The sequence below is a fragment of the Pristiophorus japonicus genome, chromosome 30 (assembly GCF_044704955.1).
Source record: "Pristiophorus japonicus isolate sPriJap1 chromosome 30, sPriJap1.hap1, whole genome shotgun sequence".
In the NCBI taxonomy this organism is placed as follows: Eukaryota; Metazoa; Chordata; class Chondrichthyes; family Pristiophoridae; genus Pristiophorus; species Pristiophorus japonicus.
In genome coordinates, this window is record NC_092006.1 from 12665890 (window position 1) to 12679873 (window position 13984).

General features: G+C 54.0%; 1 protein-coding gene across 6 annotated transcripts in view; it reads right to left on the reverse strand.

The window, feature by feature from the left end:
• Positions 1–13984, reverse strand: part of lmna (lamin A) — a 115142-nt gene that overhangs the window by 32134 nt on the left and 69024 nt on the right. For all 6 annotated transcript variants that reach the window (XM_070868701.1, XM_070868697.1, XM_070868700.1 and 3 more), the window contains exons 7-9: positions 10585–10805; positions 6644–6878; positions 1648–1755 (exon numbers count right to left, since the gene is read on the reverse strand). In XM_070868701.1, coding sequence (XP_070724802.1) covers positions 1648–1755; positions 6644–6878; positions 10585–10805 — 564 coding nt within the window. The remainder of the gene's footprint in view (positions 1–1647; positions 1756–6643; positions 6879–10584; positions 10806–13984) is intronic.

A 13984-nucleotide genomic window follows, 5' to 3' on the forward strand; every position in this document is an offset into this window, starting at 1 on the left:
CGGGGGCGGAGGAGGCAGCCAAAGATGGGCAGGGGTTACACTCCGGAATTGTGGAACTCGATGTGGAGTCCCGAAGGCTGTAAAGGGCCTAAACAAAAGATGAGGTTGCGTTGAGCTTCGCTGGAACAGTGGAGGAGGCCAAGGACGGAGAGGTCAGAGTGCAAGTGGGGGCAGGGAATTAAAGTGACAGGCGGCCGGAAGCTCGGGGGGGTCACGCTCACGGACTGATCGGAGGTGTTCCGCAAAGCGGTCACCCCAATCTACGCTTGGTCTCCCCAAGGTAGAGACCTGGCTCAGAGGCATGAACCATATACAGGGCCTTGGTGAGGCCTCACCTGGAATATTGTGCTCAGTTTTGGTCTCCTAATCTGAGGAAGGACGTTCTTGCTATTGAGGGAGTGCAGCGAAGGTTCACCAGACTGATTCCCGGGATGGCAGGACTGACATATGAAGAAAGACTGGATCGACTCGGCTTATATTCACTGGAATGTAGATGAATGAGAGGGGATCTCATAGAAACATATAAAATTCTGACGGGACTGGACAGGTTAGTTGCAGGAAGAATGTTCCCAATGTTGGGGAAGTCCAGAACCAGGGGACACAGTCTAAGGATAAGGGGTAAGCCATTTAGGACCGAGATGAGGAGAAACTTCTTCACTCAGAGTGGTGAACCTGTGGAATTCTCTACCACAGAGAGTTGTTGAGGCCAGTTCGTTAGATATATTCAAAAGGGAGTTAGATGTGGACCTTACAGCGAAAGGGATCAAGGGGTATGGAGAGAAAGCAGAAATGGGGTACTTAAGTTGCATGATCAGCCATGATCATATTGAATGGTGGTGCAGGCTCGAAGGGCCGAATGGCCAACTCCTGCATCTATTTTCTATATTTCCATACAGTAGACACCTCAAATCGCTGGAGAAATACCACCAACGATGCCTCCGCAAGATCCTGCAAATCCCCTGGGAGGACAGACGCACCAACGTTAGCGTCCTCGACCAGGCCCACATCCCCAGCATCGAAGCACTGACCACACTCGACCAGCTCCGCTGGGCAGGGCCACATTGTCCGCATGCCCCAGACACGAGACTCCCAAAGCAAGCGCTCTACTCGGAACTCCTTCACGGGCAAACGAGCCAAAGGTGGGCAGAGGAAACGTTACAAGGGACCACCCTCAAAGCCTCCCTGATAAAGTGCAACATCCCCACCGACACCTGGGAGTCCCTGGCCCAAAGACCAGTCCGCCCTAAGTGGAGGAAGTGCATCCGGGAGGGCGCTGAGCACCTCGAGTCTCGTCGCCGAGAGAATGCAGAAACCAAGCGCAGGCAGCGGAAGGAGCGTGCGGCAAACCAGTCCCACCCTCCCCTTCCCTCAACCACTGTCTGTCCCACCTGTGACAGGGACTGTGGCTCTCGTATTGGACTGTTCAGTCACCTGAGAACTCATGTTAAGAGTGGGAGCAAGTCTTCCTCGATTCCGAGGGACTGATGGAGAGAGACCCGGGCTTGATATGCAGAAACCTCCGAAAAGTGGCAGGACACATTTGAACAGACGGGGGTTTGAAAAAAGTCGACGCGATCTTGGGTTTTCATCTGCGACCATGATGGGAAGTGAATGACATGGACACACACACACGCGTGTGCTACTTACCGTGACGGACATACCAGATCGCAGGATGAACTTCGGAGGAAACTTGTAGGTTATGGTAGCTCGGGTCCCAATCTGTCTCTTCACCTGCCAGTTCCCCATTGGCTGATCCTGCAACAAGAGGGAGAAGATTGCAACTGATGGAATCTATAAGCATTTCTGCAACAATCTGCAGATACACAAGAACAAAAGAATTAGGAGCAGGAGTCGGCCATACGGCCCCTCGAGCCTGCTCCGCCATTCAATGAGATCATGGCTGATCCGATCATGGACTCAGCTCCACTTCCCCGCCCGCTCCCCATAACGCAAGATCCTACAAATCCCCCGGGAGGACAGACGCACCAACGTTAGCGTCCTCGACCAGGCCAACATCCCCAGCATCGAAGCACTGACCACACTCGACCAGCTCCGCTGGGCAGGGCCACATTGTCCGCATGCCCCCGACACGAGACTCCCAAAGCAAGCGCTCGACTCGGAACTCCTTCACGGGCAAACGAGCCAAAGGTGGGCAGAGGAAACGTTACAGGGACCACCCTCCCTGGTAAAGTGCAACATCCCCACCGACACCTGGGAGTCCCTGGCCAAAGACCAGTCCGCCCTCAGTGGAGGAAGTGCATCTCAGTTTTAAATGGGCGGCCCCTTATTCTAAGACCATGCCCCCTAGTTCTAGTCTCCCCCATCAGTGGAAACATCCTCTCTGCATCCACCTTGTCGAGCCCCCTCATAATCTGATACATTTCGATAAGATCACCTCTCATTCTTCTGAATTCCAATGAGTAGAGGCCCAACCTCCTCAACCTTTCCTCATAAGTCAATCCCCTCATCCCCGGAAGGAGCCTGGAAGGTTGCTCCCGTGTAAAGCGGGACGGAGATAGTGATCGACACTGAAACCCTATTAGACATCATGGTGACCCCGGAGTGGAGATAGATCAAACATTAAATGGATAAAGATAAAGCTAGATTCCTTCAACGGCAACAGGAAAACCAGCAACATTTATCGTTTTACAAAGTGCGTGTAATGTATTTGCTTCATGGGTTCTTTGCTTAAGAATTCATAGCAACACATTGCTATTAAGGACCAACACAAAGGCAAAACACAGCGGAATCTGAAATAAAAAGAGGATGCTGGAAATCTCAGCGGGTCAGGCAGCATCTGTGGAGAGAAAGAGAGTTAATGTTTCGGGTCAACGATCCTTCATCAGAACTGGCGAATGTTCGAAGTAAACAGATTCTTAAGGAGCACTGAAAGGGGGAAGGGAGGACAAAGGGAAGGTCAGTGATGGGGGAAGACAGGAGAGATTAGAGAGACAGGGGAAGGTCGGTGATGGGGGAAGACAGGAGAGATTAGAGAGACAAAGGGAAGGTCAGTGATGGAGGAAGACAGGAGAAATTAGAGAGACAAAGGGAAGGTCGGTGATGGGGGAAGACAGGAGAAATTCGAGAGACAAAGGGAAGGTCAGTGATGGAGGGAAGACAGGAGAGATTAGAGAGACAAAGGGAAGGTCAGTGATGGAGGAAGACAGGAGAGATTAGAGAGACAAAGGGAAGGTCAGTGATGAGGGAAGACAGGAGAGATTAGAGAGACAAAGGGAAGGTCGGTGATGGGGGAAGACAGGAGAGATTAAAGAGACAAAGGGAAGGTCAGTGATGAGGGAAGACAGGAGAGATTAGAGAGACAGGGGAAGGTCGGTGATGGGGGAAGACAGGAGAAATTCGAGACACAAAGGGAAGGTCAGTGATGGGGGAAGACAGGAGAAATTCGAGACACAAAGGGAAGGTCAGTGATGGGGGAAGACAGGAGAGATTAGAGAGACAGGGGAAGGTCGGTGATGGGGGAAGACAGGAGAGATTAGAGAGACAAAGGAAAGGTCAATGATGGGGGAAGACAGGAGAGATTAGAGAGACAAAGGGAAGGTCAGTGATGGAGGAAGACAGGAGAGATTAGAGAGACAAAGGGAAGGTCAGTGATGGGGAAGACAGGAGAGATTAGAGAGACAAAGGGAAGGTCAGTGATGAGGGAAGACAGGAGAGATTAGAGAGACAGGGGAAGGTCGGTGATGGTGGAAGACAGGAGAGATTAGAGAGACAAAGGCAAGGTTGGTGATGGGGGAAGACAGGAGAGATTAGAGAGACAGGGGAAGGTCGGTGATGAGGGAAGACAGGAGAGATTAGAGAGACAGGGGAAGGTCAGTGATGGGGGAAGACAGGAGAGATTAGAGAGACAGGGGAAGGTCAGTGATGGGGGAAGACAGGAGAGATTAGAGAGACAAAGGGAAGGTCAGTGATGGGGGAAGACAGGAGAGATTAGAGAGACAGGGGAAGGTCAGTGATGGGGGAAGACAGGAGAGATTAGAGAGACAAAGGGAAGGTCAGTGATGGGGGAAGACAGGAGAGATTCGAAACAAAAGGGATGATGGGCCGACTCGAGATGGTGTTTTGGATCGATAATAATAGACCCAGGTTCGGGATCTGGATGAATGTTAAATAAGAGACAAGACAAATGAAGTAAAGATAAAACACCGTTTACTGAGAGAAAAGAAACCTAATACAGTTTACGAAGAAAAGAGAAGGATGATAAGATGCAACAATGCTCACAGCCTCCAGCGCATTGGGAACTCCGCAACGACGGCTAGTCAGGAGCCTTGGGGATCCCAGCACCACTCACAAATCACGGTCCAAGGTAAAGTTCAAAGAGCTACGGGACAGTGCCGTTCCTTTATACTATTGAACAAACATGGGTGCATGTGGCTTACGGCCAACTCCTAATCTGTAAGGCCCCAGCTGTTCTTCCACAAAACATGAGACCTCGAGGCGCCGACCGTCCCATAAACAAGATGGTGTGCGTATCAAGGTCTCTCTCTCTCTCTCTCTGCATCAACAACATTCCACGAGGCATGAAGCAGAAAACACACCAAATGTCGGAATATCCTAATTAACCCTATGGGATTAACCCTATACAATACAGATGGTAATGGCAGAAGTTAGAGAAAGGTTAGACGAGATAGGGTGTGAATGGCGGGATAATTACCAGCTGCCATGGGAAACAGACAAAATTACATAAAATGGGGGGGGGGGGGGGTATTTAAAAAAAAGAAGAGGAAGGGGAGCAGAATATGGGCAGGGGTTATGGTCTGCAATTGTTGAACTCAATGTCGAGTCCAGAAGGCTGTAAAGGGCCTAAACGAAAGATGAGGGGCTGTTCCTCGAGCTTGCGTTGAGTTTTGTTGGAACAGTGCAGGAGGTGCTATTAACAACAAATCAGTTTACCAATCACACGACACATTACCAGTTCATCCACCAGGCTCACACCCACCTGCCCCATCGTGGATCCCCCGAACCCAACCAGCTGGGGTTTTATTGAGTCTTGAGCATCATGTGACTGGCAAGTTATGATTTAAAATGGAGAAAGATTGCAAAGTGCCGCAGTACAGCGGGACCTGGGGGTACTTGTGCATGAAACATAAAAGGATAGTATGCAGGTACAGCAAGTGATCAGGAAGGCCAATGGAATGTTGGCCTTTACTGCAAAGGGGATAGAGTATAAAAGCAGGGAAGTCTTGCTACAGTTATACAGGGTATTGGTGAGGCCACACCTGGAGTACTGCGTGCAGTGTTGGTCTCCGTATTTACGAAAGGATATACTTGCTTTGGAGGCAGTTCAGAGAAGGTTCACTCGGTTGATTCTGGAGATGAGGGGGTTGACTTATGAGGAAAGGTTGAGGAGGTTGGGCCTCTAATCATTGGAATTCAGAAGAATGAGAGGTGATCTTATCGAAACATACAAGATTATGAGGGGGCTTGACAAGGTGGATGCAGAGAGGATGTTTCCACTGATGGGGGAGACTAGAACTAGGGGGCATGGTCTTAGAATAAGGGCCGCCCATTTAAAACTGAGATGAGGAGGAATTTCTTCTCTCAGAGGGTTGTAAATCTGTGGAATTCGCTGCCTCAGAGAGCTGTGGAAGCTGGGACATTGAATAATTTTAAGACAGAAATAGACAGTTTCTTAACCGATAAGGGGATAAGGGGGCGGGCAGGGAAGTGGAGCTGAGTCCATGATCGGATCAGCCATGATCGTATTAAATGGCGGAGCAGGCTCGAGGGGCCGAATGGCCAACTCCTGCTCCTATTTCTTATGGCTAAGCCATTCCCAACTCAAACCTGCGAGCATGGTCACAGGTACACACATTACAGCGGGGAAATTAGTGAAGTACCGATCTATATATCAGAAGAATCGCTTCACTCAAAAGAGACACATCTGGGAAAACCTGCCGGGCAAAATAGCGCAGACAAAAAAAAACATTAAAATGAAACGGGATGTGTAAAGGACGGAGAGTGTTATCGCCAATGAGCCCTGGTCAGACCCCGTGGGGAGTAACTGCGTCCAGTTCCGGGCCCCCCGCCCCTCAGGGAGGATATATCGGCCTCGGAGGGGGGGGTGGTGGAGGGAGTTATACCGGGGACTGAAAGGGTTAAATCCCGAGGACAGGCCGCACAGACTGGGCTTGTGTTCCCTCGAGTGTAGAAGATTGAGGGACGATCTGATCGAGGGTGTTTACGATGATTGAAGGATTCGATCGGGTGGATCGAGAAACTGTTTCCTCTGGTGGGGGGGGGGGGGAAATGAGCCCAGAACAAGGGGGCCTCACCTTAAAATTCGAGCCTGGCCGTTCAGGGGCGATGTCAGGGAGCACTTCTTCACACAAAGGGCTGTGGGAATCGGGAACTCTCTCCCCCAAAAAGCTGTGGAGGTCGGGGGTCAATTGGAGCTTTCAAGACAGAGATTGTTAGATTGTTGTTGGGGAAGGGTATTGAGGGATATGGAACCAAGGCGGGTAGATGGGGTTAAGATACAGGTCAGCCGTGAGTTAATTGAATGACGGAACAGACTCGAGGGGCTGAATGGCCGCCTCCTGTTGCTACGATTGGCTGGCTGACTGGCTGGGCGATATTCCTGGTGTATGTTGAAGGAATGACATTTCCGAACTCGCGGACTCACCTCGTTTGACTTGTTGGTCAACCTCACAAACTTCCCGTCCAGGTCAATGGAATCGACCACCACACGGCCCTTGGAGGTCGCCTGCTGGGAGATGCTGGTGTTGCTGCTGCTTGAAGCCTCGCTCTCCAGCTCGTCCAGCCGTCGCTTCTTCCCCCCGGTCGTCTGCGAGGTGTGGACGGAGTGCCTGGTGCGGGAGACGGAGACCTGGGGCGGGGGGCTCGGAGACAGTCGGAGCCTGCAAACAGAGAACAGCGTCAGTGCCCAGGTGATCGATACCCACCGCCCTACAGAGAGGGGGAGCGTGGGCACAGATACCCACTGCCCTACAGAGAGGGGGAGCGTGGGCACAGATACCCACCGCCCGGCCGATCGAGGGAGCGCGAGCACAGATACCCACCGCCCGGCCGATCGAGGGAGCGTGGGCGCAGATACCCACCGCCCTACAGAGAGGGGGAGCGTGGGCACAGATACCCACTGCCCTACAGAGAGGGGGAGCGTGGGCACAGATACCCACTGCCCTACAGAGAGGGGGAGCGTGGGCACAGATACCCACTGCCCTACAGAGAGGGGGAGCGTGGGCACAGATACCCACTGCCCTACAGAGAGGGGGAGCGTGGGCACAGATACCCACCACCCTACAGAGAGGGGGAGCGCGGGCACAGATACCCACCGCCCTACAGAGAGGGGGAGCGCGGGCACAGATACCCACCGCCCGGCCAATCGAGGGAGCGTGGGCACAGATCCCCACCGCCTTACAGAGAGGGGGAGCGTGGGCACAGATACCCACTGCCCTACAGAGAGGGGGAGAGTGGGCACAGATACCCACCACCCTACAGAGGGGGAGCGTGGGCGCAGATACCCACCGCCCTACAGAGAGGGGGAGTGTGGGCACAGATACCCACCGCCCTACAGAGAGGGAGAGCGTGGGCACAGATACCCACCGCCCTACAGAGAGGGGGAGCGTGGGCACAGATACCCACCGCCCGGCTGATCGAGGGAGCGTGGGCACAGATACCCACTGCCCTACAGAGAGGGGGAGCGTGGGCACAGATACCCACCACCCTACAGAGAGGGGGAGAGTGGGCGCAGATACCCAGCGCCCGGCCGAGCAAGGGCACAGATACCCAGCGCCCGGCCGAGCGAGGGAGCGCGGGCACAGATTCCCAGCACCCGGCCGAGCGAGGGAGCGTGGGCACAGATACCCACCGCCCGGCCGATCGAGAGAGCGCAGGCACAGATACCCACTGCCCTACAGAGAGAGGGAGCGAGGGCACAGATAGAGGGAGCAATGTCATGAAAATTAGGAGCAGGAGTCGGCCATTCGGCCCCTCGAGCCCGCTCCGCCATTCAAGAAGATCATGGCTGATCTTAGACCTCAGCTCCACTTCCCCGCCCGCTCCCAATATCGCTCGACTCCCCTTATAGCTCAAAGATCTGTCTAAATATATTCAATGACCCAGCCTCCACATCTCTCTGGGGCAGAGAATGCCACAGATTTACAGCCCTCTGAGAAGAAATTCCTCCTCATCTCAGTTTTAAATCCAGGCTCCCCAAGCTCAGCGGTTTGCCCAAGTTGATGACACAGAAGAATTCCAGTCATGTCAGATAAGGAGTTGCACAGGAGACTACCCGGTTACAAGGGCGTAGTGCAGAACCAGGCCTTGGTGAGAGGGCGAATAGGGAGCCTTGATAAACAAACTGTCCAAGAACAGGTAAGCAGAGGTCCAAACAAGAGATAAGCAAAGGAACGATATTCCATGGGGGGGGGGGGGTTTCTATCTGAAAGTTGAGACAAAGAACTCGACATGCCATTGGGCACCTTGGTTGAGGAAGAGCCCTCACAGGTTAGACAGTCCTGTCCATATTCTACCCCAGGAGCACCCCTTAAAAAGGAGCAAGGAGAAGAGGAGATATATCTAAAGCACAGACAGTGGAGGGAAGAGCTGTTTATACACACCAGCCATCTATCCGATCGGGAGCAGTACCAACTGCTCGTCGCAAGTCGATTCTGATTGCACATGGTATTTGATTATATTTGAACTGCCGCTCCTGACTAAAACGACCTCTGCCTCCCGAGACCCTTTGGGTAATCTGCGTGTGACCCGCGATCCAAATCTTACACATGGGACCGTTCGGGCAAATCTCCTCCACGCCCTCTCCAAGAAAGAAAGACTTACATTTATATAGCGCCTTTCACGACCACCGGACATCTCAAAGTGCTTTACAGCCAAATGAAACATTTTGGAGAGTGGTCACTGTTGTATTGTGGGAAACGCAGCAGCCAACTTGCGCACAGCAAGCTCCCGCACACAGCAATGTGATAATAATGAGATAATCATTTTTTTTTTATGATGTTGATTGAGGGATAAATATTGGGCCCAGCACACCGGGGAGAACTCCCCCTGCTCTTCTTCCAATAGTGGCCCCGGGATCTTTTACATCCACCCGAGGGGGCAGACGGGGCCTCGGTTTAACGTCTCATCCGAAAGACGGCCCCTCCGACAGTGCGGCACTCCCTCAGCACTGCCCCTCCGACAGGGCGGGGCTCCCTCAGCACCGCCCCTCCGACAGGGCGGGGCTCCCTCAGCACCGCCCCTCCGACAGGGCGGGGCTCCCTCAGCACCGCCCCTCCGACAGGGCGGGGCTCCCTCAGCACCGCCCCTCCGACAGGGCGGGGCTCCCTCAGCACCGCCCCTCCGACAGGGCGGGGCTCCCTCAGCACCGCCCCTCCGACAGGGCGGGGCTCCCTCAGCACCGCCCCTCCGACAGGGCGGGGCTCCCTCAGCACCGCCCCTCCGACAGGGCGGGGCTCCCTCAGCACCGCCCCTCCGACAGTGCGGGGCTCCCTCAGCACCGCCCCTCCGACAGTGCGGGGCTCCCTCAGCACCGCCCCTCCGACAGTGCGGGGCTCCCTCAGCACCGCCCCTCCGACAGTGCGGGGCTCCCTCAGCACCGCCCCTCCGACAGTGCGGGGCTCCCTCAGCACCGCCCCTCCGACAGTGCGGGGCTCCCTCAGCACCGCCCCTCCGACAGTGCGGGGCTCCCTCAGCACCGCCCCTCCGACAGTGCGGGGCTCCCTCAGCACCGCCCCTCCGACAGTGCGGGGCTCCCTCAGCACCGCCCCTCCGACAGTGCGGGGCTCCCTCAGCACCGCCCCTCCGACAGTGCGGGGCTCCCTCAGCACCGCCCCTCCGACAGTGCGGGGCTCCCTCAGCACCGCCCCTCCGACAGTGCGGGGCTCCCTCAGCACCGCCCCTCCGACAGTGCGGGGCTCCCTCAGCACCGCCCCTCCGACAGTGCGGGGCTCCCTCAGCACCGCCCCTCCGACAGTGCGGGGCTCCCTCAGCACCGCCCCTCCGACAGTGCGGGGCTCCCTCAGCACCGCCCCTCCGACAGTGCGGGGCTCCCTCAGTACTGCCCCTCCGACAGTGCGGCACTCCCTCAGTACTGCCCCTCCAACAGTGCGGGGCTCCCTCAGTACTGCCCCTCCGACAGTGCGGCACTCCCTCAGCACTGCCCCTCCGACAGTGCAGCACTCCCTCAGTACTGCCCCTCCGACAGTGCAGCACTCCCTCAGCACTGCCCCTCCGACAGTGCGGGGCTCCCTCAGCACTGCACTGCAGTGTCAGCCTGGAACTTGTGCACGCTCAAGGCCTGAACATCCTCCCGACAGTGCGGAGCTCAGAATCGCACGCAACACTCCAGCTGGGGTTGAGCCAGAGATTTTGTTTGAAGTTTAGGCGTTACCACCTTTGCTCTTGTACTCGAAGAACAGATTGTCTGGTCATTATCACATTGCAACTTCAAAAAGTACTTCACTGGCTGTGAAGCGCTTTGAGACGCCTGGTGGTCGCGAGAGGCGCTATATAAATGCAAGTCTCCCGTTGCTTTTTCTATGCTGGTATTTTACAAAGTGGGGGTTTTGCCCCGAGCAGAGTTACCTCTCCTCTTCCCCCTCCAGCATCTTGCGGTAGGCGTTGATCTCCATGTCCAGAGCCAGTTTGACATCGAGCAGCTCCTGGTACTCGTCCAGCTGGATCTGCATCCGGCGCTGCATGTCTGCCATCTCTCGGTCCTTGTCACTCATCAGGCGCCGACACGAGTCGCGCTCACGCTGCAGAGCGGCCTCCAGCTCCTGGATCTTGCTTTCCTTGGCCGCCAGCTGCAGGAGATGCAAAAACCCACATTTTATTCCCCGACAGACCAGAATATGTCTCCAGAGAGAGAGAGAGAGAGAGACAGAGCGAGAGAGAGAGAGAGAGAGAGAGAGAGACACAGAGAGAGAGAGAGAGAGAGACACAGAGAGAGAGAGAGAGAGAGAGACACAGAGCGAGAGAGAGAGAGAGACACAGAGCGAGAGAGAGAGAGAGAGAGAGAGAGACAGAGCGAGAGAGAGGGAGAGAGACACAGAGCGAGAGAGAGAGAGAGAGAGAGACAGACACAGAGCGAGAGAGAGAGAGAGAGAGAGAGAAAAAGAGAGAGACACAGAGCGAGAGAGAGAGAGAGACACACAGAGCGAGAGAGAGAGCGAGAGCGAGAGCGAGAGCGAGAGCAAGAGAGAGACACAGAGCGAGAGAGAGAGCAAGAGAGAGACACAGAGCGAGAGAGAGACACAGAGCGAGAGACAGAGAGAGAGACAGAGCGAGAGACAGCGAGAGAGACAGAGCGAGAGACAGCGAGAGAGACAGAGCGAGAGAGAGCGAGAGAGACAGAGCGAGAGAGAGCGAGAGAGACAGAGCGAGAGAGACAGAGCGAGAGAGAGAGAGACACAGAGCGAGAGAGAGAGAGAGACACACACAGAGCGAGAGAGAGAGAGAGACACAGAGCGAGAGACACAGAGCGAGAGAGAGAGAGAGAGAGAGAGACACAGAGCGAGAGAGAGAGAGAGAGAGAGAGACACAGAGTGTGAGAGAGAGAGAGAGAGACACACAGAGCGAGAGAGAGAGAGAGAGAGAGACACACAGAGCGAGAGAGAGAGAGAGAGAGAGAGGGACGGAGAGAGAGAGAGAGAGAGGGAGAGAGAGAGAGAGAGAGAGAGAGACACACACACACACAGAGCGAGAGAGAGACGCACAGAGAGAGAGAGAGAGAGAGAGAGAGGGACAGAGAGAGAGAGAGACGGAGAGAGAGAGAGAGACACACACACACACACACACACACACACGGAGAGAAGCACACTCACAGAACCGGAGAAGATCGTCCCACCCAGCTCGCCCGTCACATCTCTAACTTTTCCCAGTTCTGGTGAAATGTCATCGGCCTGAAACGTTAACTCGGCTTCTCCCTCCGCAGATGCTACCTGACCCGCTGAACGTTTCCAGCAGATTCTGGTTCGATTCCCTTCTCCCCCGTGTGTTTATCCAGCCTCCCCTAAAATACATCGTAACTATTCACCTCAACCCCTCCCTGTGGCAGCGAGTTCCACATTGTCACCGCTCTCTGGGTAAAGGGGTTTCTCCTGAATTCCCCGTTGGATTTCTGGGTGACTGTCGTAAATGTAGGGACACAAGAACAGGAGGCCATTCAGCCCTTCGAGCCTGTTCCGGGAGGAGTGCATGAGTGGTCTTGAAGGGACAAGGCAGGCTAGCAGTTAACAAAAAGCTATTGATCTCAGATTTAAAATTAATTAACCCCCAGCGTCAATTGCCGTTTGCGGGAGAGAGTTCCAAACCTCTCCCACCGTGTGTGTGGTGTAAAAGTGTTTCCTAACTGAGCTTGGTCCTGGTTAACCCTTGCCCCTGGTTAACCCTTGCCCCTGGACCAAGACCTTGCTCTGTCAAGCCCCGTGTGGTGGCTGGTGTACAACGGTCACCCCACGTTAAAAAAATCCACCCACAGGCATCTTCCACCCTTCAGGATGTAGTTCGGGATCCAGAATATTAGGTCCTTCATTGAAACACCTGGGAACTCATCCCTTTTTGATGTGGAAGCAAGTCATCCTCACTTCGAGGGACCGCCTAATACTAATACTGTTTCCTAATCTCACTCCCAGAAGGTCTGGCTTTAATTGTCAGACTATGCCCCTAGTCCGAGACCCCCCAACCAGCCGAAATAGAGTCTCTCTATCTACCCTGTCTGTTCCCCTTAATATATCTTATTCAAATCAGTTCACCCCTGTGGAAATGTATTTTTATCTAAGCTGATACCACGCGGTATTTGTGTGCCCTTTGCAATATATATATATCAAAATGGAGTCCTGGCCCTTCCAGAACTTTCTGCATTTTAGCAGTCAGCTTGCATAAACAGCTAAACCTGGTTTGAGATGGCTGATGGCCATCAGACAGCTAGGAGACAAGTCATGCTGAGACAAGTACCCCCCCCCCCCCCATGGTGCTCTCCTGTTGTCTACACCTAACCAGTTCCATGTCACCCCAGCTTTCCTATGTACTCCATTCCACCAGCCACTATCTCTTGTAGAGACCTCATCCTTTTGATGTAAACGATAAACTGACCAGGAAATTGAACAATCCTGACACAATACAAGACAGGTGATAGCCCATCACATATGATTCATGGAGTAATGGCCGGCTGGCCAACTGATAACCCTGACAAAAGGAAATATCTGGATACCATGTTAGGACCAGGATATAGTAATTAACTCTTTATCTGTATTCACTGACTGTGAGACAGAGCAATACACAGGGAGAGGCCAGAACTTGGATTTTACTGTATAAATATCTTGTGAAGCTGTACCATTGCGGAGGTGTTCACTTAGCCCTTGACTGAGTGTGACCTACCCCTTGCTAGCAAGCGAATTAAAGAAACTTCTACCGGAGCTGTAAGTGTCGGAGTCATTCTTTTCGGAGGTCGAGATTTCGACACCCACTAACCTCCTAAATTCCAGGGAACACAACCAGAGTTTGTGCAATCTGGCCTCGTAACTTAACCCTTGGAGTGCGGGTATCGTTCTGGTAAACCCACATTGTTCTCCCCAAGGCCAAAATACCCTCCCCAAGGTGCGGTGCCAAGAACTGCTCACGATGCTCCAGGTATGGTCGGACCAGGGCTTTGTACAGCTGCAGTATACCTTCTATCCCCTTGTGTTCCAGTCCTCCAGATATAAAGGCCAGCATCCCATTCGCCTTATTGCTTACTTTCTGTACCTGTTTGTGACATGTTAATGATCGATATACCCAGACCCTCCCCCCGACGTCTCTCCAGTGTTTTAACAATTCCGGGACCATGGGAGCAGGAGTCGGCCATTCGGCCCCTCGAGCCTGCTCCGCCATTTAATACCATCATGGCTGATCCGATCATGGACTCAGCTCCACTTCCCCGCCCGCTCCCCGTAACCCTTCACTCCCTTATCGTTCAAAAATCTGTCTATCTCCGCCTTAAATG